The 17,442-nt window shown below is 52.2% G+C and overlaps 2 protein-coding genes across 5 annotated transcripts; one reads left to right on the forward strand and one right to left on the reverse strand.

Moving 5' to 3' along the window:
• The first annotated feature begins 4,642 nt into the window (after nucleotides 1-4,642).
• LOC109695832 (uncharacterized) lies at nucleotides 4,643-5,482 on the forward strand. The gene is made up of 4 exons (XM_074058582.1): nucleotides 4,643-4,796; nucleotides 4,904-5,016; nucleotides 5,154-5,225; nucleotides 5,341-5,482. Exons 1-4 carry the CDS (start codon nucleotides 4,775-4,777, stop codon nucleotides 5,440-5,442), a joined length of 309 nt encoding a protein of 102 aa, XP_073914683.1. The 5' UTR covers nucleotides 4,643-4,774; the 3' UTR covers nucleotides 5,443-5,482.
• A 116-nt stretch (nucleotides 5,483-5,598) lies between these two features.
• Yif1b (Yip1 interacting factor homolog B, membrane trafficking protein) lies at nucleotides 5,599-14,192 on the reverse strand. 4 transcript variants are annotated; one of them, XM_020178594.2, is made up of 8 exons: nucleotides 14,057-14,192; nucleotides 9,147-9,385; nucleotides 8,966-9,070; nucleotides 8,777-8,855; nucleotides 8,597-8,654; nucleotides 7,279-7,434; nucleotides 7,104-7,197; nucleotides 5,599-5,890 (listed from the first exon to the last, which is right to left on the reverse strand). In XM_020178594.2, the coding sequence occupies exons 1-8, from the start codon at nucleotides 14,100-14,102 to the stop codon at nucleotides 5,735-5,737; spliced, it is 933 nt and encodes a 310-aa protein (XP_020034183.2). In that variant the 5' UTR covers nucleotides 14,103-14,192; the 3' UTR covers nucleotides 5,599-5,734. The 4 variants fall into 4 exon arrangements, with proteins under 4 accessions (XP_020034183.2, XP_020034182.2, XP_073913101.1 ...); XM_020178593.2 differs by having other exon boundaries at nucleotides 14,048-14,187; XM_074057000.1 differs by having other exon boundaries at nucleotides 13,935-14,072.
• Between the last annotated feature and the right edge of the window lie 3,250 nt (nucleotides 14,193-17,442).

Genomic DNA, 17,442 nt, shown 5'->3' on the forward strand with positions numbered 1-17,442 from the left:
CATTTCTCAGGAATGTGTTTGCAGCCAGCAGGGCCGAGGGAATGTCTCCCTCTAGGACATCTGGCTTGGTGTAACACGGAGGTTCCCGAAGCTTCATACTCCTCATTATGGTGCTGGGGATGGAACCCAGGGCCTCGCACATGCCAGGTAAGTGCGCCACCACTGAGCCATGTCACAACCCGTTAATGTTCCTCCGTTGTGACATAACCCAGGGTGTGTGCAGGTACCCCCCTGGGCCATCCGGGAAAGGAAATCAACACTGCCGCTAACTCACTGGGAGTGACAAAGGCCGCTCCGACCCCAGAGTCTGCACACGGCTGTGAAGTGGTTAGCAGGCCCAGCACGTTAGCTGCAATAGAATAAAAGCAACCCTAAACTGAACAGCCACCTGCCTTGTCAGCTCCATGGCACTTCCCAGAGGTTTTCTGATTATCAGTGTCACAGAACATCAAGGGCCAGAGCAAGATTGGTTATGGTGAAAGGCTAGTACAGAGCTTTTGTCTGATAAGAAAGGAACAGGAGTCTTCTGCATGCTGCGTGCATAAGGTCACCATCTGCTGGGATGTGGTTGATTTCAAAGAAAACATTCCAGAACGGGGATTACGATGTTTATGGGACTGGGGTGCTCTGTTCTTGTAAACTCCAGGAAAGACTAAACCTTGCCACAACTGCTTTTCCAATCAACTGTGTTGCTCAGACACATAGGAAGACGAGACCCCCACAAAGGGGAGGCCTGTCCCTTCCAACACCTTACCCCTTTTTCCCTATGGCATCTTGGCTTCCCTGTCCACCAGGGTCAGCAACCAGAACTTTTTACTAAGTCTCAGTGATGAAGTAAAGACCTCACAGTTGGGGTGACCCCTGGAGGGGGTCCGTGTCCTTTAGGTGGTAGAGGATGGGCACAAGGCAACTACTTCAGTATTACTGCAGGCCTATTCTGCCACTGTTTGCTCCTTTCGCACTGAGTCATTGTAGGCAGAAATAACCAGCATGCAACGGGAAAGCAGAACCATTAGGTGCCAAGACCAACAGGAGCTCCTGCATCTGACCTGTGTCCATTGGTGAAGAGAGGATGGGGTCAAGCGAGGCCTTCAGAGAAGGATAGACCTAGGCTACTGTCTCTGGATCTGTTACCCATGTCAGCTGAGAGCTGAATGGCAGGGAACTAATACTTTACACAGAGCAGAGGACCAGCCATGTTCTTGTCTTTGGTCCTCATTCTTACAGCTCTCATGGCAGTACTGGAGTTTGAACTCAGGGCCGTCCACTTGCTAGGCAGGCGCTCTGCCACCATGTGAACCATGCCCCCAGCCACACCCATGATTCTCTGGTTCTCACTCAAGCATTTCTGTGTCCACTTTTCCAGGCTAATTGGCTGCCATTGTAAATCTGGGTTGGGCAGAGTGAAGGAGTAAGGGACACTCACTGCCACCAAAAGCCAGTGGCAATAGACAGCTCCTATGTCCATTCCTCCTTCACTCCAGAAGAGGTACCTGGGTTTTTTTTTTTTCCCCCCGTTGGCATGGCTGCCCACCTAGGAGTGATATTTCCCAGCCTCCCTTGCAGTTGGATGTGACCACCTGTCTTAAGTCCTGGTAGATGGATGTGTGCTACTTCAGGTCAGGTCCTCTTAGAAGAAAAAAGTGTCCTGCGTCTTCTGCTTGTCCTTTCCCTTCCCAATAAGTGGGAGACACTGATGATGGGGGCTACCTCCATAGGCAATACCCAAATGCATGCAGAGCAACAAGACAGAAGGAGCCTGGGTCTCTGCATGACCTTGTGGGTCCAAGCACACTCACCAGCTTTGGCCTCCCACCAGTTGGTGCTTTGATGTGGCACCATCTTGTTCAGCCTCCATCTTTTGGTCTCTAAAGGATGCCAGGCTTCCGAGCAAACTCTAATACAACTATGGATGGGAGTCAGGAGGACATGGCCGTGTTTCCTCCTCACCCTGAAACCAGCACAGCAGAAAAGCAGCGATGTCTTCTCACCCTGCTCCATGACCTGCTAACCTTGGGCATGAAACTGTACCATTTTCAGGTCCAAATGCTACAACTGTAACTTGAGGATCCTACGTGCAAGTTTTGTGAGGGTTTGAGAATAATAAAAACTAACATTTGCTGAGCATCTGTTTACCTGTGGCAGGAAGTCAGCAAACCATTTGCCTTATGAGGTGCGTTTCCCTCTTTTCAGAAGGAGAAAATAAGAGGTTCAGAGTGGCTACCTTATTTGTCCAGAGACAGCACTAAGGGTAGGTGAGAACCACCTAGTCAGGCTGCTGCTCTGAGCCGCCATCGGCACCCTCTCTGCCCCAGGGTAACCTTGTTGACTCACACTGTCTGGGTGATGAGCAAAACAGAAACACACTTTCTCTTCAATCTGCACACAGCTGCAGGCATAGCCACAATCATTGTTTACCCCTTCCCCTCAGGGTGAGGAAGATCTCTAATTTACAAGTCCCCAACCTGCCCTGCCTCACCTTTGCTCTCTATCTCCACCAACCTCCTGTTCTTTCACATTGACTTCCTTCCAGGTCCTGGGACACACAGGCCTCAGGGCCTTTGCACTTGCTAGCCCTCTACTTAGAACATTCTACCTCTGTATCTTAGATGGACTCCCAGCTACTATGAAGGAGGTGATGGTGGTGGAGGATTGCTAGAGGCCAGGTATTTGAGGTCAGCCTGGGCAACAACCCTAACCCTGTCCAACAGAAAACAAACAAAAAATGTAAATGAGTCTTTCCATGGTGCCTTTAAAATCCAACCCCTCCCCAACATACCACATAATTATTATCTACTCCTCTTTCCTGCTCTATTTCTCCTTGTTTTGTTGTTGTTGTTGTTGTGACAGGGCCTTGTTGTTACCCAGCCTGACCTCAAACGATCCTCCTGCTAACTTCCCAGATAGCTAGCTGGAACTGCAGGCACACATCCATCTGTATTTCTTTTAAAAATATATGTATTATCTTTTTTTTTTTAGTGGGACTAGGTTATATTGGCACTTGCAAAACAGGAGCTCTACCACTTGAGCTACACCTTGAGTCTCTTTTGTTCTGGTTATTTTGGAGATGGGCTCTCTCAGCTGTTTGCCTGGGCTGGCCTTGAATATCAATCTTCCAGGTCTCAGCCTTCCAAGTAGCAAGAACTACAGGTGTGAGCCGCCCACGCCTGGCTATGAATTATTTTAAAACAAAAAACAAATTAGGTAGGAGAACTGAGAGTTCAAGGCCAGCCTGGATTACATAATGAGACCCTGTCTCCCAGTCTGACCTGAGCTGATCCAGGGGAGGCAAGGCAGGACTCAACTGGCTGTCTCTTCTGCTTAGAGTCCTCCAGGATGTGACAAAGCCACACTGCCTGGGTTTGAATCCTGGGCTAAGTCTCTGTGCTGTTGCCCTTGTGATAAGTCACCCCTCAGTTTTCTCATCTGTAGAACAGACTAACAATACCTCTTTTCTTTCTTTTAAAGACTGTATGTGTATGTAGCTCAGGCTGGCCTTGAGTTTGCCCTCTTCCTCCTTCAGCTTCCTGAGTGCTGGGATTATAGATGTGCACCACCCTGGTAATAATACCTACTGTTATAGCCAGGTGTGGTGGCACACACCTGAATTCCAGCTACGCAGTAGGTAGAGGCAGGAGGATCTCAAATTCAAGGCCAACCTGGGCAAAGGTAGCTGCAAGACCCTGTCTCAAAAACAAAAACAAAGGGCTGGCAGAGTGGTTCAAGTGGTAGAGCACCTGCCTAGCAAGCGTGAGGCCTTGAGTACTGCCAAAAACAAACATCACCACCACCAAGAACAAAAAATGACTGCGAGTGTAGCTCAAAGTGGTAGAGTGACTGCCTAGTATGTGCAAGACCCTGGTTCAATTCCCAGCAACACAAACAAGAAAAGCCAGGTGTTATGGACTGCCTGTGCCCTCAAAATTCACACGTTGGAAGTAGGACCTTTAGGAGGTAATCAGACCACAAAGGTGGAGGTTTCTGGAATGGAATTAGTGCCCTTAATGTCTTATGGGTATGCAAGGCACCTGGCCTTGGGCTCCCAGCCTCCAGGACTCTGAGAAAAAAGTGGCTGTTTAAGCCATACCGTCTATGATAGTGTATTTGTTATATATATATAATATATATATATATTGTTTTTTTAATAGCAGCCCAAACTAACACACCTGCTTTTGCTATAACAAAACCAAACCCATTCTGTCATAAGCACTCACTCAGTCCCAGGCACCCATCGACTCTCACATCATTCTAGGCCAGGTGTCATTTACAGATGGGCTGAAGCAGCCACAGCTGGACCTGGAAGCCAGCAAGCAGCTACGTCTAGTCTGGCCTCATTAACCCCGGGACACTGCTTCTCTAGGCCAGAGCAGGACTGATGGTTGCTACAGCAGGCAGGAGGACCCACTGTGTGTGCGTGCTATATGGTGGCATAGGGAGGGCTCTTCCCCCGCCCTTTCTGGAGGGAAGTTGATCACAGTTCTCAATCCTTTCCCCAGAAATTTGCAGCTCCCCCCAACTCCCACCCCTAGCCAGAGCCCCCTCCCTTGCCAAGGCAGCCGGCAGGCCGCCAACCATCTCCCCTGCTCCCATTTCCCACAGAAAGACTGGGTGAGGTCAGGGGAGGGCGGTGAGTCAGAGCTAAAGAACTTCCCGCGGGGGACAAAGGTCGGGAGGGTGGCACTCCTCAAAATTCCGGGGGCGGGCAGATTGGGCTGCTCCTCCTCCTAGGCACTGCTTAAGCCCTCCTGGTCCTGCAGACACACCTCTCACCACCATGGAGTTTGACCTGTCGGCAGGTGTGCTTCTGGTGTGGTGGGGTGTGGTGTAATGGTGACTCCAGACTCAAGTCCAGGGGCCGCCAAGGAGGCCTGAGACACCCACTGAACTTCTCTTCTCTCTGCAGCCCTGGACTCCACTCCCAAGAAGCCGGAGGGGGCAGGCCAGGTGGGAGACCCCAAGCACAGTCCCCCCAAAGCTCAGGGCGGGCCAGAGGCAGGCGCAGCTCAGAACCTAAGGGTAAGTCGCCTCACCACCGGGCACACCCCGGGGGGGTTGGCTTTGGTCCTAGCGCCTTGCGCACCTCAGCCTTCCAACCTGGGGCGGGGGGCTGGATAAGGCGTCCCTGCCCTCACTGTCCCCTCCCCCGCATCTAGCATGGCCACGGCAGCTCCTCAGACTCCAGCAGCAGCAGCAGCAGCTCCAGCGACTCGGAGGCGGAGGGCAAGGTAAGGGGCTGGCCACGGTCAGGGTCAAAGTCGCCGCGCTGGGGCGGGTGGGCGCGGTGCCCACTCCCAGCCGGGCCATCTCTCTTCTTTCCCGCCCGACCCCCTCGGCCCACAGCCCCATGCTGCCGGCTGCAAGCAGCGTGAACGCGCCGCGGACAAGGCCAAGAAGCCCAAGGTGGAAAAGGAGAAGAAGAAGGGCAAGGAGGCGCCCCACTGACAGCGGGCGGGCAGGGCCATTAAACCTTGGAGCCACGGTTCCCAGTGTCTGCTCGCCGCTCGCGGGCGCCCCCTGCCGGTCACCGCGCCCGCCCCGCCCCGCCCCGCCCCGCCCCGCCCCGCCCCGCCCGCGAGCCGCTAAGCAGCGGAGGCCCAGCAAGCGCATCAGGTTTATTGTTTCCGCTGTGCAGCTGGAGACAGACGTCAGCACCTTGGCGGGGAGGGGGTCGCGGGATGCGGGCGGCCCGGGCGGGCGAGATGAGTCTGCGGGCGGCGGCTGGGGGCGGGGCCTCTCACCGCACCAGGTGGAAGGTGAGCCAGTACATCAGCAGGGGCTGCGCCGCCGCCACCGCCATGGTCAGGTACATGCGCAGCTGGTTCCGCGCCCCGCGCACAGGCACCCCTTCTGCCGCGGCCTCGGCCAGGATCTTCAGCCGCAGCGTCCGGATCTGGGGGGCAGCGGGAGACCGGGGTGAAGGGATGCAGGCTGGACATACTGCTAGCTTCCTGGGCCAAATCCCGCCCCTCTGCAGCCCCCAGTTCATGCTCCTGGGGACCCTGTGAATTCCTCCTCCCCACGCCCCGTGAGCAACATAGAGTTCAAGACTCAAAGGCCCCAAGTGAGCGGGGGACGTCAGAACACCCCGTCTGAAGCAGCTCATGTTCCTCCTTATATTGGCCAGATGGCTTTTTTTTTTTTTTTTGCCATTCTGGAGATGGATCCCAGGACCCCACACATGCTAGGCAAGCTTTATTCTACCTCTGAGCTACAAGCCCAAACTTCCAGATGACAATTTTTCTTTTTCTTTTTTTTTTCTGGAGGCAGGGTTTCACTATGTAGCCCAGGCTAGCCTTGAACCCAAGATCCTCCTGTCTCAGCTTCCCAGAGCTGGGATTACAGGTGCGCCACACCACACCCCGCTTTGTTTATTTATTTTAACTTTTAAATGATGACATCAGAGATTTTTGCCTGTGGGTCAGATTTAGTCCACAACCGCCAGGGTTTGCCCTCTGCCTTTTACTCATGGCTCGCTCTGAATCTTCCCAAGACCCTGAAGTACAGTCATTCCATTGTCTCAAATGGGAAAACTTGGGCCTGGAGGAGTGGGGCAAGCAGTAGAGCACCTGCCTAGCAAGTGTGAGGCCGAGTTCAAGCCCCAGGACTGCAATGGGGAAAGAGTGATTTGCCCTGAATCCAGTGAAGCTTGGGGTCATTCCAAGACTGGAAGTCCCCAGTCCCCTTAACCAGCACCCCTACTCCAGCTGGAAGGATCCTCTGGGAATCTCCTTCCAAGAACATTTTGGTGGGGAAGCTCAGCATATAAAGGGAATAGGGCTGGTGAAGTGGTTCAAGGAGGTAGAGCACCTGCCTAGCAAGTGGGAGGCCCTTAGTTCAAAGACCAGTAATGTGTAAGAGAGAGAGAGAGAGACAGAAACAGCCCAGCCTGGAGCCTGCATGTTGGGTATCCCTAGTTCCCAGCACCCTGGCTGGCTCTGCTTCTATTCCAGGCCCCAGCTTGGACACCCCCTTCCCTGCTAGGCCCCACAGCTCACTAATGTGGCACTGGTCTAAATTCCCTAACACCCTCTACTCCGCTGCCCCAGGGAGATAGCCCAGGAGGCCCGTGGCCTCAGCCTCACTGGCCCTGAGCCCCTGCTCACCATGAACACAAAGATGGACACGCAGCACCAGCCCAGCACCAGGTAGTAGCCAATCTTCCCGAAGAGTAGGCCCATGAGGACCCCACCAATCATCCTGTGGGGAGGGAAAGGGGAAGGCAGGTCTGAGGAGGAGGCCAGAGGGCTGGGGCTGGCAGGCAGGTTAGGGGGTACTTACCCAACATATTTATAGCCTAAGAAGGCCACCAGGTCGATGGTGGTGAGGTCAGTGTTGACAGTGACCAGGTAGAGGCTGAGCAGGATGGCCAGGACTTCCACGGTGAGCCAGGCCAGCGCGGAGCTTGCCTGTAGCCCCAGGAGGTCGGGGGAGAACCTGCCAGACCAACACTCAACCTGACACCCAAGTTGTCACCTGGCCATTGGCTCAGACCTCCTCAGCATCACCTGAGACATCCCTGTGTTAAGGGGCACTGGAGACCCAGCAGGGACCAAGATGGATCTGGGCTTGTCCTCATGGAGGTCCCAAGGCAGTCCTGTCCCCAGACAGTAACACCCCAAGCAGTCAGGGCTGGGATGGGGGAACAGGAGGGAGATTCCTAGAAGAGGAATGCTGAACTGATGCCTTTAAGAGTAAGGAGCTGGTGGAGCCTCAGGACCTCACGCTTGCTAGGCAGGCACTCTTACTGCTTGAGCCACTCTGCCAGCCCTTTTTTTGTGATGGGTTTCTTTGAGATAGGGTCTTGCAAACTATTTGTCCAGGCTGGCTTCCAGCCATGATCCTCCTGATCTCTGCCTCCTGAGTAGCTAGGATTACAAGTGTGAGCCACCAGCACCCAGCTAATCAACTGGTTCTGATGACACGTGTTTTCAGTGCCACAGAGGAAAGGAGCAGGGACTAGGAGAGGTGGGGGCCTGACCCAGTCTGGGGTGAGGAAATGACACTAAGTGGTAGGCAGGATGAATGAGCAGGTGCTGGGGCAAGTGACTTAGGGGAGGAACATACTCCTCAGTCAGGGAAACCGATGTGCAAAGGCCCTGAGGAGACCTGGAGATGGAGAGAGGGGACTAAAGCAGCAGGGCAGGGTGAGCAAGGAGTTTAGGCAGTGGTAGGTTCTGGGTCTGGGAGCTGTGGACAGCTGGATGGCACAGGCCTGTTCTGGCTGCTGCTGTATTGAGGGTGAGGGGGTGAAGGCAGGTTTTTGAAGGAAGGGTGAGGATGAGGACAGAACTGGGATGCAGGCCAAGAGGAAGGGTGAATTTAAAGGGTGTCCCACCACAGGGTGGTGATGGGCACATGGGTGGGAGAGGAGAGGGATGAGGCAAGGGTGACATCGAGTGACAGGGCTGTCTTGGGCCAACTGGAAACAAGGTGGGGCTGTTCTACAAGAGGGGAACCTTCTTTTGAACTCAGGGCCTCACGTTTGCTAGGCAGGTGCTCTACCACTTAAGCCACTCCGCCAGCCTGAGGGGAACCTTCTTGAGCAGCCTGTGGCCCTCCACCCCTTGCCTACCCTCCTGCCCCAGGCCTCCCTTACCTGTCCTGGGTCCCTAGTGCAAGGCCAGCTACCAAGATGTAGGTAATGAAAGCCATCGCTGTGGGAGGCAGACACAGATGCTGGTCAGAGGAGGAAGGGCCATCTTGGGTACCCAAACCCCCTGCCCCAGACCTGCCCAGTCAGAGGGAGGAGGGGGTGGTGGAAGAGGTTGGGTGAGACCTGGAATGTAGAGGTCTGGAGCGTTGACATCAAAGCGTGGGGCCACTGGGTTGTCCTGCTGGTACTGTACCTCCCAGTCCTGTGGGGAGAACGGGGGAGTGGGAGGACCCCCAGAGCAGGGCTCTCCCGCCCTGCTTACAGGCCCAACCCCCGACCCCCAGCTCCAGCCCCTTGGTTGGTGGTGCTGACCTGGTGCAGGTAGGGGAAGACGAGCAGGCCCAGCTTTTTGCCCACATACATAGTGTCCACAGCGAAGTAATACTTGAGCTTGGTGACAGGGATAAAGCGGTCAATCTGTGGAGGCAGAACTCAAGCCTGAGGCTCCATGACCCCTGCCTAACCCTAACTCCCACCAGCCCCCACCACTTACATTCTTGTCCACTAGCTCCTTGCCCTGTGCTGCCAGGCTGCTCCCGTAGACCATGGCCATGTTGGACACAGGGTCCGCCAGGAAGGTGGGCTGGGGCGACACTGAGGCAGCAGGGTAGCCCAGGCCTCCAGGTGCCCGCGCGGCCCCATAGCCTCTGCTCTGGGAAGAACTTGTGTCATCAAAAAGCTGGTGGGGGTCAGCCATGCCCGGTTGGGACACTGGGACCCTTCGCTTGGAGGCTGTGGGGAAGAGGGCAGGGAGCTCATTTACTCTGCAGTTCTCCCTCCTGCTCCCACCACAGCTGGGGGCAGTGTCACCAAAAGAGAACACTGGTTGTGATGTTAGATGGGCTGTCAGGTGCCTGCCATCTGTCCATCCATCCAAATAACACGATGATGTTTATAACTACTGTCCTACGGTGCACAAAATCCTGTACCAAGCCTATTACAAACAAGGTCTCTGTCCCCATCTCCTTCCAGACTCTCCCTCGGGTTCATTTGCCTCTCAGTGCTCACCAGACACACCTAGCAACTCCCACCTCAGGACTCTACACTACCTGTGCCTCTGCTGTGCTCTCCCCCCATACCGTCAGGACTCCCTCCTGGTCTTGCTGAGTGGGGCCTTCCTCCACCATTCTATCTACATCTGCTCCTCCCTTTGCAGCACTCCCACCCCCAATTCCTGCTTCATGTATGTACTCAAACTCAGCACCAGCCAACAGTGCCTTTATTTTGTTCGTTGTCTCTGTGAGCCCGCCAGGGTGAGGAACTTCACTGTGTTCACAGATCTGGAGAAGGCTCTTGATACGCACCTGCTGAATGAATAATGTGCCACCCCACTTTACAGATGCGGGTAACAAGGCCCAGGCAGCTAAATGACTTGTGCAAATAGTCACACTGAGTGACTGATTGAGCAGAAGTCCAGCCCAGGGCTGTGTGATAAATATTGCGATCATTAAACCCTGATGGAGGCTGGTGGAGTGGCTCACATGGTAGAGTGCCTGCCTACCAAGCATGAGGCCGAGTTCAAACCCCAGTACCACCAAAAAACCTCCCCTCCCCAAAACTCTGATGGAGCTCTTTCCTATGCCAGGCCTCAGGTGAAAGACCCTGGCTTGACTCATTTAGTCTCACAACTAACTCATTTCCTCTGATGTTATTATCACCTCCATTTTACAGAGGAGAAAAGTGAGCTCAAAGAGGCTCAGACCCAAGATAAGAGGCACAGCCAGTTTCAAGAGTTTGTAAAAGGCTGGGGCTGATGTGTGGCTCAGTAGTACAGCACTTGCCTGACATGCATGAAGCTCAGAGTTCCATCCCAGGTGCCATAAAAAACAAAAACAAAACCCCACAAGTGTTTGCAAGTTTCCCCTGGCTTCATGGGGAAAACCAATTGGTGTGTGTGTATGTGGGGGACAGGGAGAGAAAGGAAAGGAGGCTATGAGGTGGCCTAGGTAGGGAACCAGGATGAACAGGGAAAGGTGGGCAGAGAGATGAGCTGTTTCTGGAGAGTTCTCCCAGGTGTGCTCTGCTAGGGTACAGAAACTGGGAGGAATCAGTGCTGTCTTCCCAGTCTCTGGTTTGAGTAGTGGAGTGGTTGGGGGGTGCTGTCAGTGGGGATGGGGAAGACTCAGGGAGTACTATGGCTCCATGCCCTGAGCAAACACAAAGCATGTCCTGTGTGCCGAGTACTACTGCTGCCCGGGGGACAATTCTCTCCTCTGTAGTATGGCGTTAACTGTTCTGCTGGGCAGGGCTGGTGTGAGGCAAAGTGACAGTCACAAACTGCTCAGAGTCACAAAAAGGTGGCCAGTCCATGTTACTTATCAATTATCAGCCTACAACTCTTCCTCTCCATTTCAGGCCATTTTTTTGGAGGGGAGCAGTGCTGGAGTTTGAACTCAGGGCCTTGCACTTGCTAAACAGGTGTTCTAAGACTTTGAGCTATGTCCCCAGCCCTCAATTTCTTTCTTTTTTTTTTTTGATGGAGCTAGGCAAGCACTCTACTTCTGAGCTGCATCCCTAGCTCCTTCCTGTCAGTTGCTTTTTTTTTTTTTTTTCTTTGTGGTACTGGGGTTTGAACTCAGGGCCTACACCTTGAGCCACTCCACCAGCCCTTTATTTTCTTGTGATGCGTATTTTCAAGATAGGGTCTCTCAAACTATTTGCCTGGGCTGGCTTTGAACTATGATTCACCTGATTTCTGCCTCCTGAGTAGCTAGGATTACAGGTGTGAGCCAATGGTGCCCAGCATGTCAATTTTTTTTTTTTGTAATTTGGAATCAGACAGATCCAGATAGTTTCAATCTCAAAGCAAGCTGCAGAGGCCCTATGTCCCTCTCCCACTGCTTCCTGAAAGTCCAGTGCAAGTCTTCCTCCTTCCCTGTCACTCCCTCAGCCCTTGGTATATGGGGTTCTCTGTCACCTGGCCTCCTAAGTGCCTGTCTACACTGTCAAGGCCTTGGCCATTGTTCCACTCTTACCTGACTCAAGTCCTCATCAGGATTTGGTGGTTCTGCCCCAAATGCCAACCTCCAACTCTCTGTTTCTGCAACACCAACCATACCGGTTTCTCTTACCTATATAACCTCCCTACTGTAGGCGCAGTGGCCACTGCAATGGATTAAAAGACAAATGCAGCAGGGATCCAGTGGCTCATGCCAGTAATCTAGTTACTTGGGAGGCTGAGATCAGGAGGATTACGGTTCGAGGCCAGCCTGGGCAAATAGTTCACAAGATCCCCATCTACAAAATAATGAGAGCAAAAATGGACTGGAGATGTGGCTCAAGTGGAGGAATGCCTGCCTTGGAAGTGCAAAGTCCTGAATTCAAACCCCAATCCCACCAAAAAAAAAAAAAATTTTTTTTTCTGCCTTTGTGAAGCTAACGGTCTCCTGATTGGTCCCTTTCCAGCTCCCTGAAATGTGTGACCCAGTTTTCCACCCTTGCCCTCATTTTCTGCCTGTCACCTAGAGCAATCTCACCCATAGCTGCTCTTGCAGCCAGTGTGCCTCTGGCTTCTGGGCTCCATCTCTAGCCACTATTGGTCTCTTGGCTCTAGCCCCAGGTCTGGCCACTTCTAGAACTCCCTCTGGCTGCAACCTGGGCCTTATCTCTGTGTCCAAACTCCTGGTTCCCCTCTGTCTGATATCCAGTCAATTGTTTACCGGTTTGCCTACTGGGGCCCAGTGTTACCCTCCCTGCTCTGAGACTGTCATCTCCCACCTAGTCTCAGTCCCACCAACCCTCTCTCCACTGGGTGGTCTATGATACTTTTAAATAGAAATAAATCATATCCCTCTCTACTCACAGTACTCATTGTGCTGAGAACCAAATCCAAAAGCCTCCTAGGGCCTGTGTTACCAGGCCTTACCAGCCACCCACCCCAGCCTCAAGGTCTCTCAGGCCCTGGCCCTGGCTCTGGCATATTCTTTGCATCCACAGGTTCTCTCAGCCCCCCAGTTCTGCGGATTAAATCCAGGCATGTACAAAGTAGTTAAGCACTATACCACTGAGCTACATCCCCAATCCTTTATTTTTTATTTTGAGACAGGCTTTCACTAAGTATCCCAGGCTGGCCTTGAACTCTATCCTCCTGCCTCAGCCTCCTGACAGCTGGGACTACAGGTGTGCACCACCACACCTGACTCCCCACAGACTTTTGACATACAGTGCCATCATCTCGGAATACCTTCCCTCTGTCAGTGCCTTCAAATGTCCTACTCGAGTGACATTTTTTTTTTTTTGGAAGTATTGGGGTTTGAACACAGGGCCTCACTCTTGCCAGGGCAGGCACTCTACCACTTGAGCCACTCCACTAGTCCCCATTTAAGTAACATTGCTCAAATGCTTCTTTCTTGAGGCCTTCCCTCTCATCACCATCCTCTTCTGGGTCATTCATCAAAATTAGATGTATCCTCTTCCAGGATGTGTAGACATTGAAGGCTCCAGGCCTCTGGGCTCCCACAACGCCTCTGTCCCAGCCCCAGTGCCCCTTGCCTGTGCCTCTGTGTGCCTCCCCTGAGCTTCCATAATCACAACTGCTTACTCCACCATCACCATGTGCCAGCAGCTCCATGTGGACAGAAGCAAGCACCATTGGGCCACTGCTGTATCCCCTGCACCCCCCACCACAGGGCCAGCCGGGCACCTTACTAATACTGGAGGGAGAAACAGCACATCAGCTTCTCCCTGAAAAGAGAGGTTGTCTCATGTCCTACTCACATCCCGGATTACTCTCTGTACATCCCTATTACTCCCCAAATGATCGTGCTGAATTACTTCCTTCCCACTTTAGTGGCTGTCTTCCCCCTGAAGCTGTAAGAAGATAGCACGGGTCAGTGCTATGTTGGTTACTGCTGGGTACCCGAATTCCAGCACAGTGCCTGGCACAAAGGGGAGTGCTGAATGAATAAATGAAAACGCACAGCGCACGTATGGAGACAAAGAGGAATCTAAAGAGACACAAATTCAAAGTTGGGAAAAGGAGGTTAGCAGTACAATAAATACAGCTTCAGATCTTAAATGAGGGGTAGACGTGGCTCTACCCTCTCACGGAGGCCACGAAGGCCCTACTATGGAGCGTGCGCGACAGCTCGTGGGCACTGGGGAGCCACGGAAGGGTGGGGAGCGGGGAAGGGCAGATCGCCAACTGCAAATGAATGAAAGTCGCGTTCTCTGCACTTCACACACTATCCTAACCCCAAGTTGTTTTCATGTAAAGGAATTTCCTAAAGAATCTACCCACAATGCCCCCTACCCGGACCTGGCATCCCTGTGCTGTCCGCACCTCGAAGGTCCAGATCTTCGATCTCGTGACCTCCGACCTGCAGTGACCTCGCTAACTGCCGCTACGGTCCCGCCACGCCCCTGCCCGCCCGAGCTCCTCGGCTGGCCACGTACGCCACTTACGCAGCCGGGGCGTCCCCGCCGCTGCCGCCAAGCCTGCCGGGTGCATCCTTTGCCGCCACCGCCGCCGCCGCCGCCCCAGCAGCGTTTCGGAACGTGCCTGCCGGGCTCCCGTAGCCACGCCCCACAGATGACGACTAGCCAATGAGCCTCATGATTGCGCGAGAGAGCCACGCCTCCTCCCGGAGGCCTCGGATGAGTGGGCGGTGCCTTGCGTAAGAGGGCTTAATGACGTAAAGCGAAAGGCGGGAACTGAAGGGCAGGGGGAGGGGCCTGGGGTAGGAGTAGGCGGTGTCAGGCAGGACGGAAACGTAGGCGTCAGGTGTAGAGCGAAGAGGTTGATGGGAAATGGAGTTCTCTACAGGCAGGCACTCGATTTGGGTGGCTGAGAGCATTGTGGAGTCAGAGTCAGGTGTGGGACCGCAGGGGAGGGGGCGTGGGAAAGATGCACTTGTGTTTCCCAAGGGCTGATCTGCATTTGTGGGCTCAAACGCTCATCCAATTTTGGCACTCCTTAGGTATTAAAGTGAATATTTAGAGTGAGAAAAGGACACCCAACAAGTTAGGTGAGAAGAACCGGTATCTTTCTTGGAAGATGCGTTTAGGCAGCTGCCCAGAAATTAATAAAAATGTTCTCGCGTTGCAGCTTGTCTTCCTCCAAATCCATTGTCCACCAAAGACGCTCTACAGTACATGCCCTAGCAAACTGCAAGTGTAGAGCCCTGAAAACTAAGACTCCGCAGTCTCTCCTCTCTCTGTGTCTCCGTGTCCCCTTTTCTGTCCCTCTTAGCTCAGGCAAAGATAATGGGTGGAAGCTACTTTTGGGCGGCGATAGCATTCCGGAAGAATATCAGCAAGTGACCCTATTATTGTGGTTTCCCCTTGCTCCTCTGAGATATTTTTTCTGGGACCTCCTGATTTCTCAGAGATGAGTCCTGCCTCAATTGCCAACTTTTTTTTGTGAGGTATTCCATTCCTTTTCACCTCTGGATTAGCATCTGACCCTTAGACTCCACCACCATTTTCTCCTTATACTCAGCCCTTCCTCTTGCTTCTAGATTCATCTCTTCTGTGACTTTTGAAAAAAATTAATAAAGCAAGTTGGGCAGAGCAAGGCAGTGCACGCCTGTACTGGTGAGGTGGAAAGAAAGAATCCCAATCTGAGGACAGCCCAGGCAAAAGTGGGAGAAAGAAAGGCAAGAGACAATTTTGGCCTCCTGCTGGCCTCTTTTATGACTATAGTCATCTTTAATATCTGTGAAGGACTGGTTCCAAGACCTCTGTGGATACCAGAATCCGCAAACATTCAGATCCTTTATATAAGATGTTGTAGTAAATACTGTCAGTCATTACCTGTATTTATATAAACTATCAATGCATTAATATATAAACAAATCATATATGTATATACAGATATATGTATACATATTCTCAGTGCTGGGGATCAAACCCAGGGCCTCACACTCTCTAGGCACATACTTAATACTTCCAGCCCCTTAAACAATTCTGTATTACTTATGATATCTGTCATGTGATATAAATGCTATCTAAACATTTGTGGGTTTTTTTTTTTGCTGTACTGGGATTTGAACTCAGGATCTTGTGCTTGCTAGGCAGGCACTCTACCGCTTGAGCTATGCCTCCAGCCTTGTTTTTCTTTTGAGAATAATGACGTGGAACAAATACGTGTACACATTCAGTACAGATACAACTCTCGTTACAAGTATTTCCAGTCTGCAGTTTATCAAATTCACAGAGGGCTTCACACTTGAAAAGCATTTGCTCTATTGCTTGAGCCACACCTCCAGTACATTTTGCTCTGGTTATTTTGGAGATGGGCCAGGCAGGCCTTGATCCTCGATCCTAAAGTAGCTAGGATTAAAAGCATGACCCAATGTGCCCAGCCCAGTTGTACAATTTTTTTTTTGGTGGCACTGGGGTTTAGAACTCAGAGCTTTACAACCTTACAAGGCAGGTTCTCTACCACTTGAGCCACTCTATCAGCCCTTTTTTATGAAGGGTTTTTTCAAGATAGGGTCTCCTGAACTATTTGCCTGGGGCTGGCTTCCAACCATGATCCTCCTGATCTCTGCGTTCCGAGTAGCTAGGATTACAGGTGTAAGCCACTGGTAGTGTACCATTTTTAAGCCTAAATTTTGTCATGTGTTTAATGAGAATTATATGGGTGGGGTTGAGGATTCAATGCAATGTGTCCCCAGGCCTTGGCACATTGGAAGTCCCCGATCACAGTTACTGTCTTTATTATCAGGTGTCTCTTTCTGTGAGATTGTCAACCCCAAATAGGGCTCTGTCCCAAGAATTGCCACAGTTTTATAAATAGATCCAGTTTTGCATATCTGGACTGGCCCTAAGCCCCATTCCTCTGTGGGTTCATTGTGGTCAGGATTCTGGGCTGTCCTACAGAAGGCTGCCAGGAGGGTGCTGAGTTCTGGCCACAGAGAGGTGTGGAGAGATCCCAGGAGGAGAAAGAAGGGAACATACCTCCACCCCTGCCTTTTCTTTTTTCTTTTTTTTTTGCTACTGGGGTTTGAACTCAGGGCCTACCACTTAAGTCACTCCACCAACCCTTTTCTTGTGATGGGTTTTTTTTGAGATAGGGTCTCTTGAGCTACTTGCCTGGGCTGGCTTTGAACCAGAGTCCTCCTGATCTCTGCCTCCTGAGTAGCTAGGATTACAGGTATCAGTCACCAGCTCCCAGCTGCCTCTTCTTTAATTTAATTTTTTTGTGAGACCCTCGTTGTAGGCCAGGCTTGCCTGGAACTCACTGTGTGTCCCAGGCTGGCCTTGAATTCAAGATCCTCCTGCCTTACACAAGTGCTGGTAATACAGGCAGATACCACCAAGCCCAGTGTCAGCCCTCCTTCCTGAACAGAGGCATACATTTGTGATTCTACCAAGAAGAGACCCTGGGTCACTTCTGGTCACTCTTTATGTCTCAACTAGGCCAGTCCTTCTTTTTCTTTCTTTCTTTCTTTTTTTGTTTTGTTTTGTTTTGTTTTGTACTGGGGTTTGACCTCAGGGCCTTGCTCTTGCTAGGCAGGTGCTCTACCACTTGGCCATACCCCAGCCTTTTTTGCTTCAGTTATTTTTCTTTCTCTCTCTCTCTCTCTCTCTGGCAGCACTGGGGCTTGAACTCAGGTCCCTATGCTTGCTAGCAGACATCACTCTGCCAGCCTTTTTTGTGATAGATTTTTTGAGATAGGGTCTTGCAAACTATTTGGCAGGGGCTGGCTTCAAACCTCCTTCCTCTTGAGTAGCTAGGATTACAGGTGTGAGCCACCGCGCCTGGCTTTAATTATTTTTCGAATAGGGTCCCCGGTTTATGCTGGCGGGGCCTGGACCACAACCCTCCTATTTGTGCTTTCTGA

This window comes from Castor canadensis, chromosome 16 (genome assembly GCF_047511655.1).
Source record: "Castor canadensis chromosome 16, mCasCan1.hap1v2, whole genome shotgun sequence".
NCBI classification, from domain to species: domain Eukaryota; kingdom Metazoa; phylum Chordata; class Mammalia; order Rodentia; family Castoridae; genus Castor; species Castor canadensis.

Coding starts and splice junctions, on each gene's coding strand:
- LOC109695832 (XM_074058582.1), top strand. CDS start 4,775: ATGGAGTTTGACCTGTCGGCAG. Junction 4,797..4,903: donor GGAGTTTGACCTGTCGGCAG/GTGTGCTTCTGG, acceptor TTCTCTCTGCAG/CCCTGGACTCCACTCCCAAG. Junction 5,226..5,340: donor ACTCGGAGGCGGAGGGCAAG/GTAAGGGGCTGG, acceptor CTCGGCCCACAG/CCCCATGCTGCCGGCTGCAA.
- Yif1b (XM_020178593.2), bottom strand. CDS start 14,102: ATGCACCCGGCAGGCTTGGCGGCAGCGGCGGGGACGCCCCGGCTGCGT. Junction 8,655..8,776: donor TCCAGACCTCTACATTCCAG/GTCTCACCCAAC, acceptor TGCCTCCCACAG/CGATGGCTTTCATTACCTAC. Junction 7,435..8,596: donor GCACTAGGGACCCAGGACAG/GTAAGGGAGGCC, acceptor TTGGTCTGGCAG/GTTCTCCCCCGACCTCCTGG.